Source organism: Cyprinus carpio, unplaced genomic scaffold (assembly GCF_018340385.1).
Source record: "Cyprinus carpio isolate SPL01 unplaced genomic scaffold, ASM1834038v1 S000006701, whole genome shotgun sequence".
Taxonomy (NCBI): Eukaryota; Metazoa; Chordata; class Actinopteri; order Cypriniformes; family Cyprinidae; genus Cyprinus; species Cyprinus carpio.
Window position 1 is genome coordinate 495,587 of NW_024879310.1, and position 25,277 is coordinate 520,863.

Consider the following 25,277-nt stretch of genomic DNA (forward strand, 5'->3'; position numbering starts at 1 on the left):
AAAGCAGCATGTCTCCAGATAAGACGACTGTGGGGAGATGAGGTTAGACTCACTGGCACGGTGCTTTTGTGCGTGGTTTTCTCATTCATTCTCCCCCCTTCATTAATGGTCAAGCTAAGCTCTTTTAATGCAGTCATGCTCTTTAAAGTTATAAACATCTTTTGAGGGAAGTGTAACCTACTGCACGCCGGGCTGTATTTCGCTGTAAGTTGGTCGTAATATTTTAATATTCAGTCATATGTAAATGACTCTTAGGAGTTTTGGTTGAATTCCAGTGTTATCCTCACCAGCTCCATCCTAAGAGACTAATAATCACAGGGTTCCCGCACGCCTCGGTGAAAACAGCGAGCCATTGCTTTGACGTCACGGTGATGATGATGATTGGAATCCGCACGGCGAGTGTAGTGCGCGTGAAGCGGCTCCTGTGGACCTCAGTATGTTGATGCCTTAATAACAAGTGTTCAATTTACGCGCCAATTGCAGGTAAGTGAAAATAACTGGACCAGTTAAAGCTTAATTGTTCTTCCAGATGCTGAGTATGGCGCGCATAAATGCTTATTAGTTGGTGAAAGTGCTGCGAGATGAGTTCATTTTGCGTTGAGGATGCAACTTGTTTCTTGGCTTTAATGATATCGCACGCGCCTAAGTGTTCATGGATCCTGCATGCTCCTGTATGTTTTCAGGACACGTAGACTTTAAGTGTTATAAAAATTATTATGTTTATGAACTGAGTGCTGTAATTGTTGCTTAAAACAACTTGTCATTCAGGTGCATTTGCGCTTGTCAGCGCAGTAAAGACTGCGAATAGCTTCAGACTGTTGCGCGGAGGAAACATGACTGTCTTCGCTGTCTCAGATCTGTTGCTTATTCTGTCATGTTTAGCAAGCGTAATGTAATCGTAAATTTAATATAGTCAAAGATAGAAATGTCGATACATAGATATGTGGTTCCAATAAACTGTAACTCACGGTTTCGGTTTATTTGTGCGGTTTGAAGGCTGGAAGATTATGAGTGCTTAACCTTTTCAGGTTTGTCATGAGGGACAAGGTGAAACTGCAACAAGGTGTAACTGATGCCTTTACTTTAATTCAATTCACTCACGCACAAAAAAAATACAATAAAAATAAATAAATAAATTAAATCCAATCTTGAGATTTGACATAAGACCAGGATACAATAATAAGATGTTTTTTTTTTTTTTGACCCATAATAGGTTTGACAGATGTTGCTTTTTCCATATTCACACTGTTAATTAGTTATCCATTTTTAATATCAAGGCTAGCATTAAATGGCATCATTTGTTGAGTCCAAAGGAGAAAAAGATTAAAACCTGACTAAACTGTTTTATCAGTCTGTTTGTATTAAATATCCACAGGAAAATAATTGCATATTTCAGTGTTATTTTAATAAATGGTTTAGCTTTTTAAACAACCATTTCTGCTTCAGTAAGATTTTACAAAATGCTTTTTATACTTGTTAAACTATTGTGTCAAAAAAAAAAAAAAAAAACACTGAATAGCCTAGTTATTACCTTTAACTGTTAAACATAAAAATCTGTATTGGTATTAGCTGATCTGTACATAATGTATAACTGCTTTTAGACAATTAGTCATCATTTTTTTTTATAGTGCAGCTGTATGTCACAACAGATGTGATTAAAATGTCACTCCTGGGGTGAGTTTTTATTCTTATCTCTACTGTTGGAATGTTCCTGGGTGTTAATAAAAAATTAAAGGTACTATTAAAACAAATTGTTTCTTGCCTGAAGGACTGTATCATAAATGCAAGTTCCTCTCAAGCATGTGCCGAATGCCGTCGGTTCAGTTTCTCCTGGCAGTTTTCCACTACTATTGCTGCAATTGCGTAACATTAAGTACATGATGTGAAGATTGGCTTGTGCCTCCGCAACAACAACACCCTTTTGACTTTTTCTCAAAGCACTGAGTTAACCTGTTTGAGTGATGATTAACATGACCTGTGTAACAGAGATGAATGAACCGAGTATTGCACATTTGATGTAGTGTATTTTGTACTCATTCTTGTTTTTGTTTCATGACTGAATGACATTTACAGGAGCACTCAAGGAGAGAAGCAAATCCGTGAGATGGTTCGATAAATGTTTATGTAATGGATTTGACGAAAATGGGTGCGATCCACCTCCAGAACCCCGGCCATCCCACATTGCTCCTGCAGAAGGCCAACCAGATGCGCCTCTCTGGGACATTGTGTGATGTGGTCATAATGGTCGACAGCCAGGAGTTTCATGCCCACAGAACCGTGCTCGCATGTGCTAGTAAGATGTTTGAGATCCTGTTCCACCGCAACAGCCAACATTACACTCTGGACTTCCTCTCACCAAAGACCTTCCAGCAGATTCTGGAGTACGCCTACACCGCCACACTCCAGGCCAAGCTGGAGGACCTGGACGACCTGCTGTACGCCGCAGAGATTTTAGAGATAGAATACTTAGAGGAGCAATGTCTGAAGATCTTGGAAACTATCCAGGCGTCCGAAGAGAACGACACGGATGTGAACATGAAAGAAAACAGCACAGAGGATGACGATGACCACAGGATCAAGTACCTTAAGAGCGCATTTATGTCTAAAAAGCATTCCATACAGGACGGCGGCCATCGACATCGCTTGGCACTGGTCAGCATGGTCGATAAGAGATCTTCAGAGTCCCCCCAATGGGGTCTTTCAACCGTCAGCCCGACTAGAGCAGCTGTAGAGGGCCTGATGAGCATGGGACAGTCCGTCCCCCAAGAAAACATGGCCCAGGGTTTCTCAAACAACCTTGGTAACTCATCATCATTGCTAGATAAAATCAAGACTGAGATGATGCAGGTAGACGAGGACTACCTACATGAAGGCGGCTTCCCCAGGAATGGGGAGGGTGGAAGTGACTCCAGGCAGCACCGGGACACTCCTGGAACCCCATCCAGAGGTAGCGTCATCACCAGCGCCCGCGAGCTCCACTCTGCCGATAGTTCTGCTGATTCCCAAGGAGACAACACTCAAGTGGGTCTGGTCAATATGGCCAGTCTGGCTGATAGACATTTCACTTCACTGTGCTCTATCCCGTCCAACCATAAGAGTGAAAGCATGCTGCCCTTGCCTGTGTCCATGGCCTCGTCGCTACATGTGCCGTCCTCCCTGGCCATGTCGATGGATTTCAGTGCCTATGGGGGGCTCTTCCATCAGAGCTTGATTCAGAGGGAGTTCTTAAGCAAGCTCGGGGATTTCACAGCGAATGTGAAACATGAGGTCCAAGCCCAGAAAGAAAGATGTGAGGTGTGTGATATGGAGTTGCCTGATAGTGAAGCAGCTGAACAACACAGGTGAGTGAAATTATTTGAGACTTTCCTTTTGGTTTATGTTTATTAATTTAAGGAATAGAACCCAAAAATGAAATTTTTGTCATCATTTATTCACCTGAACGACTTTCTTTCTTTGGTTCTGTAAACCACAAATAAAGAAATTTAGTAGAATGTTCATGCTGCTCTTTTCCACAGGGCTCTATGCTTACTTTTCTTTTTAGGAGCACAGACAAAAATTAGCCTTCCCATTATGAGGTGATTTTTGACTCCTTAAAGTGATTTATAGTTTTTGGTTTTTATTATTTTTATTTAACCTTTGGATTTTTTTTTTCTTTATTGAAAGTATGTCATCTCTTATGACATTAAATTCATTTTTTTTTCACAATTTCTATTTAAAACAATAGAAAAAGAAGAACAAGTTTCAGATCAAAATGAAATCAGTATTAACAAAATTAAATTCTACAGAGCTGGCACAGGTGAACACAAAATTTGCATGTAGGTATATTATTTACAGACATGAGGCTCAGAGGTGGCATTAGTGCAAATAAATTCATAAATTCATGTAGAGGTTAATGATTTAAATATACAATTTTGAATATTGAAATATTAAATGATTTAAATAATTGAAATGATACTTTAAACATTAAACTAAAACTGCCCATAGGTGGTGGCAAGTCACTGATTTTATCACTGACTCATTCATTTAGTTGATTCATTCAAACGGCTGATTCATTCAGCACATGACTCATTTACAGATTTGTTTAAAAATGCATGTTCATTCATAAATGAAACACAGCTGTGTTTGTTTGGAGTTGTGCATTATAATCAACGATTCTCTCTTTATACTGCACAGTAAATCTCTTATTTACACTGTGTCTACTTTTTTTTGTTATAATGAGAGAATTCATGAGCTTGCATAGTTCAGCACTGAATAAAACTCCAGTGTTTTGAGCAGTGAGTGGACTGACTGGATTCTGAATAACATTGTGTTTAAGGAATCAACTGATATGTCTTTGATACATTACTCAACCCTGCAAAAACACGTTGCAAGTAGAAACCTTTGAAGCTCCCCTGAGCGCAAACACAAATATGCTGATCTGGTCAGTCGCACTGGTGCTCGCACTGTAGAGCCCTGTTCCATAGAATCAAATGATGACAAAAAAATGATGAAAAGCAAAATAAAATCCATTGAAAATTAACATATTTAAATTCTGTGCATCACAATCAATCACAAGGCACTTGGGAACCAGTGGCGTTTGGTGTCATTGATGAATATATGTATTGAATATGTTTAACTGAGCAAAATTTTGGTCTTTTCATTGTATAGTTCCAGAAGATTTGAAATATAGTACAGGAATCGTCTTGATACAGAATGCATTTTTGCATTGAAAAATGCACATCGCAAGCAATGGAATGAAAATAAAACGCAATATTTCGAAGACACATTGTTTAAAAATGTAACATGTGTGAAACATTGCAAAAGATGCGATCGCAACCGTAAACAGATTTTTTCCTTTTTGGGTGAACTTTCTCATTAATGAACGTCCTCAGGCTTGTTGAGAGCAGCGCAGAGTAGGTTAGAAACATCTGCCAGCTCTACACACCAAGCCTTTATTTCATTTGTGGAAGGACAAGGTCTTCCTGTGCAGAAAATAAGGGCTGCTTAGTGCAGCTTGACCCTGGCCTTCCCTCCATAACCTCTGGCTCAACACTGTCAAAATGATCAGCCAGGAGCAGCTTTGCTCAGATAGACAGATGGATTAGAAGCACTTTATTTTAAGCTCAAACTACCAATAAATATTCATAAAATCAGGCATGTTTGTGCATGTTTGTTTTCGCACAGAATGTCCTCACACTTTCACTTGGTGGGCACCCAACTGGTGTCACGCCATGTCAAAATAAAATATTTATTGCTGTAGTTGACATATGAAATCCATTTTTCGGCCAACCAAAGGCCATCATTATTTCAGTTTTATTGGTTTGGGTTTGACTGATGGCCATGCAGTTTAAACTTGGACTCTCAAACAGTAGGTTGAGCTTTATCTGTATTTATGGAAGATAACCCCACATTGCTCTCCTTAGTCTCTGTGGTAAAGATGGTCTGATAGTGACTTTAGCCTTCTGTCAGATACAGATAAAGTGGCCACACGTTGTGTGTATTGCGGCACACCTGATACTCTTTCATTCATTTCCACAAATGCTGAACCCAGTGACACCGACCTGGGTTTCCTGTCTGAACCCATGCTATCAGGTGTTCTCCGTTCCAGTGTGGCACTAAAACACATAATGCTTTTTTTTTTTTTTTGGTCTGATCTAATAAAGACATAATGTACATTTTTATGGTAAGCATTTTTTTTTTAATTAATGAATTCATGAAATTCATTTTGATATTTAAGTTGGGACAATTAGAAAAGAAAAAATAGTAATAAAAATATGGCATAAAATTGTATTATTATTTCTTACAGTAACAAATTTTAACAAAATTATTTTAATGTTTATTAATATTTGAAAACATTTTGTCTGCCAAATCAACCACATCCAGACAGTAGGTCAGTAGATTAGCCAGTCACTAATATTTGTTCATAAACTCAACTTGCCCTTTTCTGGTCTGTGAACAGTGACAGATGTTAAGATCCGTTGATATCTGTCTTGCACACAGGACAATATAAAAGCCCTGGGGCCCCATGGGGTCATTGTGGTCATGGTGAGGTGACCCAATACCAATAATAGTTAAACTTTTGCCCCAATTGCGAGAGGCCCTCAAAGTCGTGAATCTTAACCCAAATGCACCCGCCAAATCATTCCCAGTCCTCTGGAACAACTTAAGGCACAAACATCCATTTGGAATAAATGCAGTAGCAATAGACACACATCACAACAGTCATGCAACACACACTCATCTGGATTAAGACTTCTGCGAGCCGCTGTGCTGGTCTCGGTCCTGTCATGCATGTCATTTCTGTCCCGTTGTCGAGCCGAGGAATGTGCTGCTTTCCACTGAGTGGATTTAATCTGCCGCTGATGTGTACTCACAATCCACCGCGGGCAGCAGAGAGACGACTGATGCGTGCAGGGGCTCTGGGGACACAGATCAGCTCCAGTGCTTAGGAATCCCTGGAAGCGGGAGATCCTAGAGCACTCACATAGGCCCCGCCGCTCACGGCTCTAATTAGATCTTTTGTTATAGAGCAAACATAGAGAGATTGAGAGACAGAGAGAGGTCAAGAAAGACAGAGGAAATAGAGCTAATAGAGCTACTTCCTGTAGCTTGCAAAGCTGTATATATAAAATTACTTCACTGTATAAGATGGCAAAGCTGAATTTTTAGCAGCCAGTACAGTCTTCAGTGTCACATGATCCTTCAGAAATCATTCTAATATGCTTATTTCCTGCTCAAGAGACATTTCTTATTATTATCAATGGTGGAAACAGTTGTGCTGCTTAATATTTTGTGCAAACTATGACACAATGCCATTCAAAAGTTTGGAGTAAGATTAAAATGATAATTTCCACTTTTATTCAGCAAGGATGCATTAGATTGTGACAATAAATGCATTTATGATGTTACAAAAAGATATATATTTGAAATAAATGCTGTTCTTTTGGCAATTCTGTAATATTCCATTGTTCTATATAAGTTTAGACAGGAATGAAAATGAGGCTGTGAGGGATAGAAGAACAGTGCAGTCTGTGGATTGGACAGTTGTTTAACAACATACAATGTAAAAAATAAATAAAATCCACCTATTTCAACTTAAAACCTAAGTTCAGCTGCTGTTAAAATGTTTAAATATAATCAACTTGATTGTACAAGTCATTTCAACTTAAATGACATTAGACATTTATACTTACATTAAACAAGTTTAATTTCATATAATTACTCAACTTATTTTGATGAACTATAGTAATGTAAAAACATAAGTTCTATTTGACTTACTGATAATATAATTTTTTAAAGCGTACCAGTGCAGCTGTCTTTCTGAGAAGAAAGAATATATATATATCAGCATATCAGAATGATTTCTGAAGGATCTGAAAACTGGATGAATGGTGCTTTAAATTCAGCTTTGATCACAGGAATAAATTACATTTTAAATGGTTAAAAACACTGTTTTTGATCAAACTAAATAGTGAGCAAATTGATCACCCAAATTAATGAACATAAAAAAAAATCGTAAAAATAACTTGCCAACCCAAACTTTTGAATGATAGTGTGTACATAGAGCCGTTCAAAAGTAAAGAAACTGAAGATAATCAGTGTATTCGATATGCCAGGCTTCAGAGCTCATCTTTTGTCTTCTCAACTGTTGCTTCATGAGATCTTTTGTTTATTCAGCCTCTCCCTTTATCCTCTGGTTAACTACAACAGCAGCCCTAATTACATACCAGTAGTCTCCTGAGAGGACACTGTATATGCCCCTTCTGAACAGGAAGTTTGGTGGACCTGATTGAGATTATCACAGATAATGCCATCTATGCTGTTGATGTCAACTATGTTGGGATCTGAGCTTCTAATAATAAAAAACAATGAGAATGGACAATAAGTAGTGAAGTAATTTTCATCAGATCTCACCTTTAACAACGAGTTTGTTGGAGTTACCTAATACAGTTTCATCCAGTCATGATTATTTAATTTTTTACTTGAATAAATGTAAATGTAGTTAATTTAAATTTAGAGTAATAAACACTTTTTGTATGTATGTTAAACTACAAAATAGATTTACATTTCTGATCTATATTTGATCCATTTTTATTTTAATCCATATTTTAGTTTTAGTTTTCCAGTAATTCGTTTTATAGGGCCCTTCCAAAATCCAAAACACAATACAATACAATATAATATAATATCTGAACTATCTTAAAGGTTTTTTTGTAATGTTTATTTTAGTTTATATGATGCTTTTTTTGTTTTTTAAAAAAAAAAAAAACTATTTATATAATGCAGTTAGTGTTATAAAAAATAAACCTCTCAGATTTGTTAGATTAAAGTATTATGTATTAAATGAACTATTTTATATTAGATTTGTAAAGATAGCTCTAGTGATAGATCATTAATTTACTGAATGATTAGCGTGATGTTTATAATGATGTACAAAGTGTGGAAAGGGCCAAAGAACACACATTGAGCCCATTAATGGATAACCCAGCCTCCGGAGAGGATATGTTTTGAGAGAGCATTGCCCTGGTCAAGCTTCATTAGCGCTTCAAGCCCTTCCTGTCCCACAAGACTATGGCCACCCAGTGATCTTTAAACTTCTGTCATCTCCGCGAACCTCTGGAATCCAGTTGGTCAAGACTTTAAGCCCTCTAGTATCTTTTCACCCCAAAGCCTGCTATCAGGCAAAGACAGGACTCTTTCAGCCCTTATCATGGCTATACAGGTCAACTCTTTAGGGTCAGGTCAAACTTCTGACCTTTGGCGCCCTGAGGGTGTTTTTTCTTCTCTCTCTCACATTGTTCTTGTGTTCAAACCCTCTTTTGTGTGTTTGTGTGTGTGCGCCTGTTTTCATAGCTCTGGCCGTAGCTTTGGGGGTTGGGTGACTTATTGATTGGCGACTCTGAGATTCAGCTGAAAAACAGTGACTTTAGTCACAGTTCCTAAACTCTAGCGTAATATGCCAAAATACAAACAATCTGTCTCGAACCTTTGATTTTGTTGGCTCAGCCACATGTTTTGCTGTCTGTTCACTTGTAACCCAAACTCCTGATCAAATTTAAAGGTTAGTTTAATCTTTGGATGATGAACTGTAGCCTGCATTTCACACTAATTCCATCCAGTAATGTGGCTCTTGTGCCAGAGCTCTGGTTGGCTCACTGAGAAAAAAAGAGTCCAGCTCTTTCCCTAGAATGTGTTTGTAGCTACTCTACTAGCTACTCCCTCATCATAGTGTATATAAGCTTGAAGAAGATGCAGAGATACACAGTATTTGGGCTAATTTGGGCTTTGAATCATTCTTTGTCTTACAAAGATATCAGAAATGAATGATGACCATTTAATGTAACATCTCTAAAAATCAAGCAGTTCAATGTTTTGGTATTTACACAGAATTTTAATAGTTACATTGTCAGAAATCATTTTATTAATTAGTATTTTTAGCTTGTTTACCAGTAAAATGTCTAAACATCCTTAAAAAGGTTAATTTTCTTGAAGCAAATTTACATACGATTAAGACTTGTTTTAAAAGTGTTCAATTCAATTATTTTTTTCTTTCCCAATAGGCCATTTTTTTAATTTGTTTAAAGTATAAATCATAATTAAAATGTAGATTTAACTTTGAATTGAAGATATAGTATTTTAAAATAAAGAGTAGATAGATAGATAGATAGATAGATAGATAGATAGATAGATGTTGTAATGAATTACTCATGTAAAATGATAGCATGTGGTAGATAATTCATTGTACTGAGTGAACCCCACAATGTAATATTTGATGTGTAAAGTTTAGAAAAATATCCAGATAAAGGTCAACAATTCAGGTTACTATCAAGGCCACTGAATCAAATCTGAGGGGTGCATTGTGTAACAAAATGACTGGTTACTGTAGGCCTGCCATGGTGCTTGTTTGTGTAGTGTCACATTGACCTTGAGTGAAGCACATAACCTTACCTGGAATCTGAGTTTAATAGAATAATAATATTTGTTGAGAGGCTGTGAGTTATGGTAGCCCACTGAGTATCTACATTTTCAGTACAAAATAATCATCCATGGCAACAGTCACACTGTTGTTACACCATGTTTCCAGACAACATTTGGCACTTTTCCAACCTGCACAACAGCGTCTGAAGCTTTCTAGACAGAACTCTGTGAAATTACCATTGGCAATCTTTCAATAGACCTTCAGGGAAACACAGTCAGCTGTGAGGATGTACTCGTGCTGTCATAATGGCACTGGCCTCACTCACACAATGCCATCAGGTCACTGAGCATCCGCTGCACGGGTAAATTGGACACTTCCCAATTTGCAGAGGATCTTTCCTGTTTCTTTTGTCTAGCCTTGTGAGGAAAAATGTCAGTGTACCCACTGCCAAACTTGGTTTTAATAATATATATGCTGCCTGTGACAATTTGTTTTGAATTTTTAATGGTATTTAAGGAAATTTTATTATAACTTATGTTTTTAGCAAACCCAATTTAAAAGTATTAAACATCTGTGTGCAACTTATGTCTCCCTGTGTGTGTTACAGACATGGATGACACCTTTAATCATGTGACTTGTTGAATAGAGGTTTGCTAATACTTTTCTATGTGATTAGACAGAATTTTTGACTGTTGGATGATATAGGAATAGTTCACTCAAAAAAATAAAAATAAATAAATAAATAAATTGTCTGCAGTGAATGGGTGTCGTCAGAATGAGAGTCAAAAGAGCTGATAAAAACATCACAGTTTTGATGTAGAGGACAACAGGGGATGGATTTAATTTATTTATTTATTTTCACTGGAGGAAGCGTTATTATGTATTATGGACTTGAATTTTGGCTAGAAGCGACAGTTTAAAGTTAAGTTAAACACACAGTATTTCATTTCACTGGATGTTAGTTGATGGACTGGAGTTGTGTGAATTACTTCTGAATTATTGTGATGTTTTTATCAGCTCTTTTGATTCTCATTCTGACGGCACCCATTCACTGCAGAGAATCCATTGATGAGCAAGTGATGTAATGTTAAATTTCTCCAAATCTGTTTCAATGAAGAAACAAACTCTTCTTCATCTTGGATAGTCTGAAGGTGATTATATTTTCAGCAAATTTTCATTTTTGGGTGAACTGTTTCTTCAATGATACCGTAAATCATGTGACTTGTAGAGCTGCTGCTAATTGGACTTAAATTTTTAGACTGCCATTTTCTTCATACAATTTACAAATGTAATTATTTTCAAATAGAAAGTACATTACTGTTGCCATATTTTTATATTTGTACCGTGTAATGTAATACCTGCTCTTTTCAGTTCCTTTCAAGTTCCAACGCACATAATTATGATCATTTGTGTAACGGTTCCAGTTGCCGTATCTTGATAAATGGACATTTGTTTGTGGTTTTGTGTGAAGTGTTTCTATTTTCTCATTCATGCATCATACGGTTTTCTCACACTGCTTTAGGGAAGACTTCCTTTAAAGCCGCCTCATTGGTAATTTGGCAGTGCTCTAGTATCCGATTGCACACATCAGCCCCTGAATTGCTCTCTCAGTGGGAAAGGTACTCTAGCAGCTCAGCTCTGGCCTGCCATTAATCAAAGCCACTTCCAGTGGCCCACTCCAGAAACACAAGCGCTTACCCTGTCTTAAACAGACAGCTCGACAATTTGTCTCCTTAGAGAAAGTCGACATTTTAATGCCTGCATTTTAATAAGAATGTATAACAGCGGCCTGTAGAGACAAATGGACCATCATCTTTACAGATTGGTTTTTCTCCTCTAACCTCGTCTGAACTGTTTCATTCAGGGCAGGTGTCCTGAAATTTACCAGAAGATTAAGTTTTAACATGACATGCTTTCAGAAGTTCAGTTTCCATGTATAATATTGATTTAATGTTAATATGACTTCAGGATTATTTAATATTCTTTTGTTACTGTCCGTATCCGTATATCACTGTCAGATACTGGAGCTCAGAGACGTGCACAGACATTTTGAGGGGCAGGGGCTCAAGTGGAAAAAAAGGCACTTCTCATATTTCTTTTTTCTTTTTTTCTAAACAAAACGTTAAATATATTAACACAACTCTGACTTACTTATCAATTTATTTTAATTCCCTCACAATAATTCCCAATTGTTTCATGTTGTTTCCTTTTTCAACAGATGTCTACAAAATAATCAGTTCACAATGTTGTTATAATTACACTTACTGTAACATGCACACACACACACTCAAACTGATGGTGACAAGAACTTTGTTTCACATTTGAGGGAGGGCTGTTATGATCTATCAGCATACAACATACTAATAAAATGGATAGTTTTTAAATGAGGAGCCTGAGATCAAAATTATGAAGTTATTAAGGCAGGACTGTTGAGTTTTGAGAATTTGGTCTATTTTGCTTCCGTGTTTTCTTTTGCTCTAATGGAAAGGAAATTTCCAAAATACACATTAAGGTGTTTGTTTTAAAGGGGTCATCGGATGCTACATGCACTTTTACAAGTAGTTTGAACTGAAATGTGTGTTGGCAGTGTGGTACACAACCACGCTATAATGATACAAATCCACCCAGTGCTTTTTTTTTTTTTTTTAATCTACTAATATCTTTACCCCTTTCTCAAATCGAGCCGATCTCAGATGCCTGTCTGTGTGACATCACAAAAACAGGCCCCTCCCACAATAGTTTGATTGACAGTAGCGTTTCAGCACAGACTAGACTGGCGTCTTACTGCTATTTTTCAATTATATTGTTTCGTTTATATCAGTCCGCTATTGTTCCACCGCTGGAGCAGATGCAGACAAGAATGATTCCTAAGCGATTGAATCAAGTCACCTTTATTTATATAGTGCTTTTAACAATACAGATTGTGTCAAAGCACTTTACAGTATTAAATAGGAAAATAGTGTGTCAATAATGCAAAATGACAATAGTAAACACTAAATTTTCAGTTAAAGGCAGTTCATCATTGAATTCAGTGATGTCATCATCAAGCTCAGTACAGTTTAAATAGTATCTGTGCAATCAAGTCGACGATATCGCTGGATATTAAGTGTCCCCAACTAAGCAAGGCACAGGCGACAGTGGCAAGAAACCAAAACTCCATCTGTGACAGAATAGAGAAAAAACCTTGGGAGAAACCAGGTTCAGTCGGGGGGCCAGTTGTCCTCTGACCAGATGAAACCAGCAATTCAATTCCTGGCTGCAGCAAAGTCATATTGTGCAGAGGACTCAACTGGTTCCTGTGGTCTTGTCCCGGTGGCCATCTAGAAGACAAGATCTTTACAGGGGATTTGTTTCTGGGGCTCTAGTTGTCCTGGTCTCCGCTGACATTCAGTGCTGTCGAGGTTATCTTTAGGTGCTTATCCACCATCTGGGCTGGATACGTACTGGATCTGGGTGACTGCAGTGACCATATGATCTGTATACAGACTGGATCTGGTGGCCACAGTGACCTCAGAATAAGAAAGAAACAGACTAATATTAGTGTAGAAAGTTCCGGTTGTCCTAATTAATGCAGCCAAAAATCCTTTAACGGATTTGAATATTAGAAATGTGTTATGTGTAAGCCAGGTTAAAGAGATGGGTCTTTAATCTAGATTTAAACTGACAGAGTGTGTCTGCCTCCCAAACAATGTTAGGTAGGTTATTCCAGAGTTTTGGCACTAAATAGGAAAAGGATCTGTCGCCCACAGGTGATTTTGCAATTCTAGGTATTATCAAATTGCCAGAGTTTTGAGAACGCAGCAGACGTGGAGGACTATAATGCAATAAGAGCTCATTCAAATACTGAGGTGCTAAACCACTCAGGGCTTTATAAGTAATAAGCAATGATAAACAATGTTTAATAGGGAGCCAGTGCAGTGTTGACAGAACCGGGCTAATATGGTCATACTTCCTGGTTCTAGTAAGAACTCCAGCTGCTGCATTTTGGACCAGCTGGAGTTTGTTTATTAAGTGTGCAGGACAACCACCCAATAAAGCATTACAATAAACTAACCTTGAGGTCATGAAACCATTAATTAATGTTTCTGCATTTGACATTGAGGGCATAGGTTGTAATTTAGATATATTTTTGAGATGGAAAAATAAAGTTTTACAAATGCTAGAAACTTAGCTTTAAAAAGAAAGATTGCTTTCAAATAGCACACTTAGGTTCCTAACTGATGACGAAGAATTAACAGAGCAGCCATCGAGTCTTAGACTAAATACAAGATTGAGGTGTTCTGTTGTTGGCTGTAATAATGAACATAGCAGTCGTCATTTACTCCTGACATCTGAGCCACTGAAGACTCAATGGATTACATTCGTTTTTGAAGGGAATGTGCCCCCGATCTACATAAATAAAACTACATAAAAAAAGTTTCACAATGAATGCGGCTAAAGTAAACAGTGTCTCTGAGAGCAGCTCAAAAGAGAGGGGCGGGGTCAGCAGAGATCATTTACATTTAAAGGAAAATGCTACAAAACGACTAGCTCTAAAAAGAGCTGTTTTTTACAGGGTAAAAAAAAAGAGTTTTTAACACTACCATTGAGAAATTTTAACCAAACTATGTTACGGACTTTTCATTAAGACCCTAAAGAATCATATCAACTTGTGGAAAATGGGCATCCGTTGACCCATTTAAGCCTACTACCCTCGTCTGTTTGCTTCTGTAGATTTTTTTCTAAGTTAACCAAAACAAACTAGCTGCATATTTAAACATAACATTTCAAGGGAAAATACTCTTGATGTAAGTAATTAACTAATAACTGGGGAAGTTCTGTGGTGATATGCTTTATATATTTGTGTTTGTCCTGTTCATCTGCAATGCCTTGTGTCAAATGTATGCAAATTAGCTAATTTTAATTACTTAACGCCTGATTTGCATATCAATGTAGTGATTCTGATGACGTTAATTTTACTGTATTCAACTGTCATTTCTCCTTTAAGTTAGCGTGTATGCCCATGATATATTGCCTTAGCTAAATTTTAGCTAACTTATTACATGGTAGCTCATTAGTCATGGATGTTAGCACGACAAATTAACTATATTTGCCTTTTGTATTTTGGATAATTAGCTGTAAATTCGAGGCACAGTCCGCTTAGTCTTTTGTTCATCACCACTCACCTCCAAACCAAGATAAACACAACTGGATAGGGAGGGAGGGCTTCACTTCTGCAGCTCTCTGCCTGTCAGTGATGTGCATGTGCCGATCAATGTGTTCTACACTGCTGTGCTGCTCGGAGACACAGAGGGGAGAAAGGCATCAACAGAGTCTCAACAATTCCTGACCCGACCTGATATTTAGAATTATTTTTTTTTGTTTGACAGGGAAAGCTGTGTGCAAACAGAAACATACACAAGCACACATAATACATATATTAATTTATATATATAAAAAAGGGCACTTTCTCTCAAGGAAGAAAAAGGGCAGGTGCTTAAGTCCCCTTTGATGTCTATGTGTGCACGTGCCTGCTGGAGCTCAAACTAGGCTATATAAATAATGTAGTGAATTGTCATGATATTTTATGTCTGTGTCTATTTGGATTTGCTTTGACAATGACAGTTGTTTTGACTGGGATCGAGATGAGTAGTATTGATTTTCCTCTCATTGTTCCATTTACCAGGTATTTCTCCACGTCTCAGATCAGTGTTGTTAAATCTTTCTTGTCTTTCAAGTGGACAGAGGGAATAAGATTAAAGGGAGGTTTCTGAAAGGTGCTCCTGTTACGGAGCAAACAAACTGCTAAACAGGTTTAACGATACATAAATTAATATTGGCTACTCACAATGAATTTTTTAGATGAAAAGTAAATATTCAATTGTGTATTATCCGAAGCATTCACATCATAAAGTAAGCTGTTTGTAGTAGGGACATGCAAACCTGACTAGTTGGTGGTAGCTGGTGGGTGTACTGTACTATTCTTTCTTAAAGAGAAAATTCTGTCATAATTTACTCACCTTCACCAAACCTACAACCTTCTTGTAAAAAAGTAACACAAAATAAGATATATATATATTATCTTCTGTGTTCCACAGAAGAAAGAAAGTTGTGCAAGTTTAGAGCAACAGAGTAAATGATGACAGAATTTTGGGTGAACTGTCCCTTTAAGGACATCCGTCAGAACAAATCAGATATTTTTTCTTAAGGATGTTCACACAGCATACATTAAAATAACTGCTGGATGAAATAAATCACAGCTTGATTTGAAAAATGAAGTTGTTTTTAAATTAAGAAATGTTGAAAATTAAAAACACAGCGCTCATGGCGCGATACAATGAAAAACAACATTCAGACCTTAAAAAAAATGCAAAAGTGCATTTTGGTAGGGTATGACAATAATTGTCTTGCAATCATGACAAAAGAGGTGTTTTGATGGATATGGAGCCAGTGCTTTAAATTGGATGAAGCAAAGCATATTGCTAGCATGCTAATTAAAACCCACTAGAGTAGTTTGCATCTTTAAATACATATTTTTAAAAGCAACATTCTTAGCTATATAAAGCTAAACAAAGGGAATAATCTAGATAAACACACTAGTAAACCACAAAAATCTAAAGCCTGTTTCATTGAAATAAACCTCACCCACTCCTGAGAGCAAAATGGATATATTTGCATGACTTTTAACATTTACAGATGGTGTATATACCTGTGACATGTCAGTTATGCACTGAGGAACGTCTTAAATGCATTAAACAGCACAAATATATTCACTGTTTGCCGTGGTGGATCGATTTGTTCCATGTCCGACATTAAGGGCTGCTTAAGAATAGCATGCACATCAAATTATCTTGACTCATTGAACCTGGGTCAAATTAGTGAGATTAGGTGAACTTAAATTGTCATTTATGGGAACCCCTTTAGCCCCAATTGATTTGTTAGGTTATTTTAAGTCAGGTTTGGACTTGCACACTTTATAAATCAGGCCTCAGGTAGTCGACCATCTGCATTAATGTGGTACTGTTAAAAAGCTGTGTCATTATTGTACAGTGTATCAAAGCTTAGCTGCACAATAATATGTAATTTTCGAGCCACAAGGTAGCATCCGTTAAGATAGCACTAGTATTTTTCCAGTAAACACACAAATCTGTAGATAACGTCTGTTGGCTGCCGACAGCGGTGCTCAGCGTATCCTCTGCGGTTGAGTGGATATTGTTTATGGGAGGCTGGGCTCTGTCAGGCGGTCTATTTCAGACCCTGTGTTGTGGCTGCAAAGGGGGACGACACAGCAGATGCTACAGATTGTGAAATGCAGCTGACGCATGCTGTCTGCGCATGACCTGATCAAACATCTTTGGTCAAAAAAAAAAAATGACTGTATACCTGAGGGTGTTGACTCTTTGAATTCGAATAGAAAGCTAATTCGCTTCCATTACTCTGATTGATCTTTAACAGAATGTCCTGGTATTAATAGACCGTTCCTGGTGGTAGCGAGAGTTTGCTTTAATAGCTTTTTTTTCAAGGTGAAATAATATGCCCCTGTTCATAATGAGCCCGTGCATGTCTGGCAGCGCCCCGGTTGCAGAGCAGTGATAATTAAGGGCTCTATAGCAGGAATAAAGGTTACGTCTGCGGCGGGTTCGCTTGACTGCTCGTTGATGCAGCGCACGCGCCAACGATGCGTCTGTGTGTGTGTGTGGCTGGAATTCACATGAAAGGATTCGGGCGAGAGAAGGGAACAGGAGTGGGCGGGGGACGAGTCGTTGATATGTACAGCGTGACTCAGTTAAACATACCAAACTGCCGGGGTATTTCAGGAGCATTTAATATGTTTTAATTAAAACTAATATTTAGAGCGAGAGGACAGATTAAAAGGACAATTGGCATGTTTAACTTTGATGTGATTTTAAGCCTTATGGTTTACTCACGGCTGTAGCTACTTCATTGAAATGGTGTGTTTATATTTGTACTGGTACTTTGTGTACCCTTTCTCTGTTTAATTTTTGATAAAACAAAGCCATAAATGTTTTCTCTCAAGCCACCGGGTCACTATGTCTGGATGGTAAATATTTCATAGCTCTGCTGAAGCTAGTTCCGTTCCGAATGCTGGTTTTATAGGTGAAGTTACGTTTCTTGAATCCAGGTCTAGGTTTATTTTAAGCATCAGATGATGATGGCATATGCTATTCGGTTCATTAACAGCTTTTGCTGTATTAAGCCTAATTGATTCAGACCTGCTTGATGAATATTTCGAGTGCCTGAAGTCTTTGAAGTATGTGCCCTAAACCTTTCACAGCACCCTGTCGAGAGTATCATCAAAATAAACTATGAGCCACAGGCGCAGGTGTGTTTAAAATATCAAGCGTGGATTTATGAAGCTGCATTTCTAAATAAAAGTGTTTTTTTTTTTTTTTTTTTGTTAACTTAAAAGGAATAGTTTATTTAACTAAATGCTTTCTTTCTTCCGCTGTACACACATGGAGATGTTTTGGAGAATGTTGCAGGGCTTCATTCGAATAATTCAAGCTGTCAATAAAGCACCATAAATGTAATCAAGAAGACTCTTGCACTATACTATATACTCCTGCAAACAGTCTTCTGGAATTTATATGCACTGAAAATTTCCTCTTGCAACTGCATTCTGTAAAATAAATATAATGAACTATGCAAAAAAGCATTTTAAAAGTTTCAAGCATGTTTTATATTACCTAAAAACCAAACATAATTAAAGGGATAGTTCACCCAAAAATTAAAATTCTGTCATTAATTACTCACCCTCATGCATCGTAGTACTCTTGTGAACGCGCTTAGTTATTTTTGTTTTCTTTGTGCACAAAACATGTTCTCATAGCTTTATAAAATTACGGTTGAACCACTGATGTCACATGGACTATTTTAATAATGCCCTTAATACCTTTCTGGGTCTTGAACGTGGTAGTTACGTTGCTGTCTATGCAGGCTCAGAAAGCTCTCGGATTTTTCCTTAAAAAAATCTTAATTGTGTTCCGAATATTAGCGAAGGTCTTACAGGTTTGGAACGACAAGAGGGTGAGGAATTAATGACAGAATTGTAATTTTTGGGCGAACTATCCCTTTAACTCCTCACGTACATTATCATGCCCTTTAAAAACTTTTCTTTTGGAACATTAGAAGTAGAAACATCGATTAACACACTCATGGGCATCAGTCATTTCACTGAATTCTTGCTGGGCAAAGAAATAAATAACTATTACTTTATGATCTGTTTTACTTTACGACCTTGTTAACATCAAGGTCGAGAAAATGACCAGGTCTGACCCTCTCAAGGTGTGTAGTTACTGTTTATAGTTTAAATTTGTAATCTATCAATATATGTTTAATCCACAGGAAGTTGCATGGTGGAGTAAAGACCTTTGGCTGTGAGTTCTGCGGAAAGCAGTTCCTGGACAGTTTACGACTGAGGATGCACATGCTGTCTCATTCAGGTAAACCCTCCCATAAATACCATGATCACGAATGAATGTTGTCCCGATAAGGAAGAAAGCATAGATTTAAGTGTCATTGCACAAGTGATACGTGATCGCTGTTGTGCAACAAGTGTCAGCCCCCTGTTGCCCTGTGTTTGTCTACCATGTACCACACGCTTAACCTGCTGTAACAGATGGAACATTGCACTTCTGTTGGTGACGCAGTGTTTGGTTATCCCCATCTTCCCACTTCCCTTTCCAGTCTCGTATGTGTCTCAACTGTCACATTTCAAGCCTGGCAGAGATCCAGTCTGGGCACCTTGCCACATTATTAGTACAGTATGTACAGTGAATCTTGCCAGCTTGTTGTTTTTTTTCTCTTTGTAATGAGGAGGTGTAGGACAGAAACACGCTTAAGGGAGGGGATGGATCCAGTTGTTAATACACATCCAAACCCATAATTAAACGATCATGCTGAAATGATGCTGTTACATGTTATGTAAGTGTTTGGTATTGTTTTGTGCCGATGTGTGCTATTAACTTCAAACTTTTGCCATCAGATTTTGGTTATCAAAAAGGTCCGTTGCATAACCGTAGACATAAAATAAACCAGACGCAGACTGCAAAATGAAGTTTAGTGCTGAGACTTTGTGTTTTGGGTTTATGCTGTCCAGCTGTCATCCTGTTTTTTTTTTTTATTTGTTATTGTAGCTTTTTAAGATCTTCCCTTTAAGCCTTTGCTTTACAGAGTGTGCTACAGGCAAGGGTTTTTCATATAAAATGTCAGTTCTGCTATTTAATTCTGCTATTTAATACAATTTGCTATTAACACCTTTAAGTAAAACATTTGTTTTTAATTACAAATGATATGATATATATATACAATATATCTTGTATGTCCTGTCCTATGTAAAAATAAAATTTATAAAAAAAAAAAAAATAAAAAAAACATTAATATTATCACAGGGTTTCATGGTTTTACAAATTAAGGCCCTAAAAGGAAATAAAAATACTGTGGAAGAACATCACTTTATTTAAGTGATTAGAAGGTACATGAAAGTTTTTTTTTTTTTTTTTTTTGAAGTAATGAAGTAATGGAAACTTTGAAGCATTGCTAATGCAAGACATTTATAGACCATATTGACGTATTGTGTTCCATTCAATTTATTCCTCAAATTCATAAAACCTTCCCTGTTATCAGCATAACAATTTTAGTGAAAAGTTGACCCCACTTTATATATGATACAGACTATTATATTTTAGTTATAGCCAGTATGCACACAAATATGCCAATACCCCCCCCCCCCACCCCCAAAAAAGTGCTTAAATATACACTCAAAAAATGTTTTAAATACCCATCAAAAAATCTGAAGTGTTTTGTCACTTTTATGATAACAGAGAAGGGACATGATTTAGGAAAAATGGAGAAATTACATAGCAACATATCGCAGGCAGGATTCAAAACTACTTTTTCAGATCAAGGCTCTGGCTTCAGTATCAGGGGTGCTACAATGTGATTGATGCTTATTGAACTCAGTAGTTGCCCACACTAAATTGTGCTTTAGAGGGGAAAGTCCTGTTTCAAGTTGAGGGGAAATACACTTAGACTGGCAGCAGGAAGTGTGTGTGTGTGTGTGTGTGTGTGTGTGTGTGTGTGTGTGTGTGTGTGTGTGTGTGTGTGTGTGTGTGTGTGTGTGAGAGAGAGAGAGAGAGAGAGAGAGAGAGAGCATGTGTCCATCTGTCTGATTAAGTCTATAGTCGTTTCTCTGGAGGGTTTGTGAAGCCCACCTCACTTGACTTCATCAGCACACGTTTGTGTCAAGATTCTGACAGCTCTCTTCACCAAATTAACTGAAAATTCTTCTTTCTTTTATCTCTTGTTCTCTGTCTGAGAGGAAGAGATTTATTATTTTGTCCCTAAATCCAACCCTCCTAATCTGCTATAAATCAATATCATAAACACTGGCAACAATATTCAGTTACTCTCACATTTAATCTGCTCGTAATCCGCCGTCGCACTTGTTCACGCACGACATGAAGCAGAAACGAGAGCGGATCTTCATCATGTGCGGCATTCGGGCTGAAAAGCCTTGTCAAGATGTTTTCTCTTAATGTCTCTTTCTCTTTTTTCTCTGTCTTTCTCTCTGTCTGGGAGAAGCCCTGTGCTCGGAGCTTGGCGATACGCCAGCTCTTCCCTCGCACTGATGACATCATCAGCTGCCGGCAGGTCTGAATGTTCTGCCAGCATTCTGGAGCATTTATGATTGCTCGCAGATGTGTGTCCAGGAACATACTGTACCCAAATCCCAAAATTAATCAAACTTGACTGCTCTCCAAGCCACTGCTTTCCAAAATAGCGTGAGCACCGGGGTGGAGGGAGGACACTGGCGGAGTCCTAAATAAAACAAAAATGCAGAAAGAAAACAGAAATGTTGACTGCAGGCCCTTGGAGGCAGGCTGGAGAGGATGGAGCAGATGTCTGCACCGTGGTCGAAGTGTTAAAAGGTTACGTCCGAGGGCATGTTCTACAGTACATGACAGGTGCTGATGATTTCCATTAATACATTATACTAAGCTGTAGCTTAGTGCATCCTAAATATGTTTGATAAACATTTAAAAATAACCTAACATAGAAAGTAATGTCTGTATCCTCCCTCTTAAAATGTGGATTTTGGCCTGTCAGAGGTCTTGACTTCTTCAACTGTATCCAAACCGTCAAATATGCAAAAATATTTTCATTTGAATTTGTTTTAAAATAAAAATTTTTATATGATTTATTTTTATTTATGAATTAATTATATAGTCTATTTATATTTGTATATACTGTTACTATTATTATTTATTATTATAATTATTATTATTTATTATTTGCTAGTTTTACTCATTGTAATGGTCCTTAAAATTGTGACACCTTGGTAAACTGACTTTGACCAAATTTAGGGCTACATTTTCAACTCAATTACTGACAGGCTTTTAAAAAATTGTATCTGTTTATCTATATATGTTTATGCATTTTAAGTATATTTTTTATGTAAATACAATTTTTTTTCTTTTTAAAATTAAATTTTTAATGTTTATTGCTGGAAAATTTGGTCCCAGATTTCGGTAACAGGGTTGAAAAAATTGCAAAGCTCGCAGAACAATGAAAGTTCCCATAATACATTTTAACCTCCATATGCTGGCTGACACACACACACACACACACACACACACACACACACACACACACACACACACACACACACATATATATATATATATACACAGTATATACATATTTACATATTTATAAATTTACAAAACATATTTTTCTTAAATATGTACATGCATGTGTGTGCATATATTTAATAAATATACATAGTGCACAAACATATATTATGTAAACCAAAACTTTTATTTTGGATGTAATTAATCATTTGACAGCACTAAAAATTACTCAATCAATGGCACAAAAAGCCATTTGACTTTCAGCTAACTCAACTGTGATCAGCTGTGGCCATTTTGAGCATGAAAAGAGCTTCCTGGAGAATTTCAGTCCTTTGTAGTGCAACTGAAGCAAACAATAAACTATGGGCACCCATCAAAAGATAGATCTCCGGAATAATGTTGTGGAGAGACACAGGTCAGGATATGCCTAGAAGCACAGTGAAGTCTATTATTAAGAAGTGGGAGTTATTTGGTACAACACAGACCCTCCCTGGATCAGGATGTCACTCCAAACTGGATGAAAGAGCCTGGAGGAAACTGGTCTGAGAGGTGAACAAGAGGTTTACAGCAACTCTGAAGCAGTTGCAGGAATTTATGACAAAGAGTGGTCATTGTGTGCATGTGACAACAATATCACAAATTCTTCACAAATATGGCGTTTATGAGAGGGTTGCAGGAGAAAAGCCACTCCTCAAGAAAGGACACATGCAGTCATGACTGAGGTTTGCCAAAATGCACTTTCAAGATTCTGAGGCAGATGAGACTAAAATTGAATTATTTGAACTCAACACCAAACAATATACAGTCAGGTCCATAAATATTGGGACATCGACACAATTCTAATCTTTTTGGCTCTATACACCACCACAATGGATTTGGAATGAAACGAACAAGATGTGTGTTAACTGCAGACTTTCAGCTTTAATTTGAGGGTATTTACATCCAAATCAGGTGAACGGTTTAGGAATTACAACAGTTTGTATATGTACCTCCCACTTTTTAAGGGACCAAAAGTAATGGGACAGATTAACAATCATAAATCAAACTTTAACTTTTTAATACTTGGTTGCAAATTCTTTGCAGTCAATTACAGCCTAAAGTCTGGAACGCATAGACATCACCAGACGCTGGGTTTCATCCCTGGTGATGCTCTGCCAGGCCTCTACTGCAACTGTCTTCAGTTCCTGCTTGTTCTTGGGGCAGTTTCCCTTCAGTTTTGTCTTCAGCAAGTGAAATGCATGCGCAAGGGCACTTAGCTCAAGGGCACTTAGGTGCCCTTGAGCAAGGCATCGAACCCCCAACTGCTCCCCCTCCCCGGTCGCCGCAGCATAAAATGGCTGCCCACTGCTCCGGGTGTGTGTTCACAGTGTGTGTGTGTGCACTTCGGATGGGTTAAATGCAGAGCACGAATTCTGAGTATGGGTCACCATACTTGGCTGAATGTCACGTCACTTTCAATCGGATTCAGATCAGGTGATTGACTTGGCCATTGCATAACATTCCACTTCTTTCCCTTAAATAAAACTCTTTGGTTGCTTTTGCAGTATGCTTCGGGTCATTGTCCATCTGCATTGTGAAGCACCGTCCAATGAGTTCTGAATCATTTGGCTGAATAGGAGCAGATAATATTGCCCGAAACACTTCAGAATTCATTCTGCTGCTTTTGTCAGCAGTCACACCATCAATAAAATACAAAAGAACCATTTCCTTTGGCAGCCATACATGCCCACGCCATGACACTACTACCACCACCACCATGCTTCACTCATGAGGTGGTATGCTTTGGATCATCCTTTCCTTCTCCATACTCTTCCTCTTCCCATCACTCTGGTACACGTTGATCGTTGTCTCATCTGTCCATAGGATGTTGTTCCAGAACTGTGAAGGCTTTTTTAGATGTTGTTTGGCAAACTCTAATCTGGCCTTCCTGTTTCTGAGGCTCACCAATGGTTTACATCTTGTGGTGAACCCTCTGTATTCACTCTGGTGAATTCTTCTCTTGATTGTTGACTTTGACACACATACACCTACCTCCTGGAGAGTGTTCTTGATCTGGACAACTGTTGTGAAGGGTGTTTTCTTCACCAGGGAAAGAATTCTTCGGTCATCCACCACAGTTGTTTTTCCATGGTCTTCCGGGTCTTTTGGTGTTGCTGAGCTCACCGGTGCATTCTTTCTTTTTAAGAATGTTCCAAACAGTTGATTTGGCCACACCTAATGTTTTTGCTATCTCTCTGATGGGTTTGTTTTGTTTTTTTAGCCTAATGATGGCTTGCTTCACTGATAGTCACAGCTCTTTGAATCTCATATTGAGAGTTGACAGCAACAGATTCCAAATGCAAATAGCACATTTGAAATGAACTCTGGACCTTTTATCTGCTCCTTGTAAATGGAATAATAAGGGAATAACACACACCTGACCATGGAAGAGCTGAGCAGCCAATTGTCCCATTACTTTTGGTCCCTTAAAAAGTGGGAGGCACATATACAAACTGTTGTAATTCCTACAATGTCACCTGATTTGGATGTAAATACCCTCAAATTAAAGCTGAAAGTCTGCAGTTAAAGCACATCTTGTTCGTTTCATTTCAAATCCATTGTGGTGGTGTATAGAGCCAAAAAGATTAGAATTGTGTCGATGTCCCAATATTTGACTGTATCTAGTGGACTGTATCTAGTGGACTGTATCTAGTGGAAATCCAATACAGCTCACCATCCAAATAACAGCTTCTGTACAGTAAAGCATG

General features: G+C 37.7%; 1 protein-coding gene across 1 annotated transcript in view; it reads left to right on the forward strand.

Annotated features, from left to right (window-relative positions):
• Positions 1-270: 270 nt before the first annotated feature.
• The window catches only part of LOC109082382 (zinc finger and BTB domain-containing protein 16-A-like), a 50,954-nt gene continuing 25,947 nt past the window's right edge, over positions 271-25,277 (forward strand). The window contains exons 1-3 of the mRNA XM_042755472.1: positions 271-483; positions 2,074-3,341; positions 19,244-19,341. Of these exons, the coding sequence (XP_042611406.1) occupies positions 2,128-3,341; positions 19,244-19,341 (1,312 nt within the window). The 5' untranslated portion in view covers positions 271-483; positions 2,074-2,127. The remainder of the gene's footprint in view (positions 484-2,073; positions 3,342-19,243; positions 19,342-25,277) is intronic.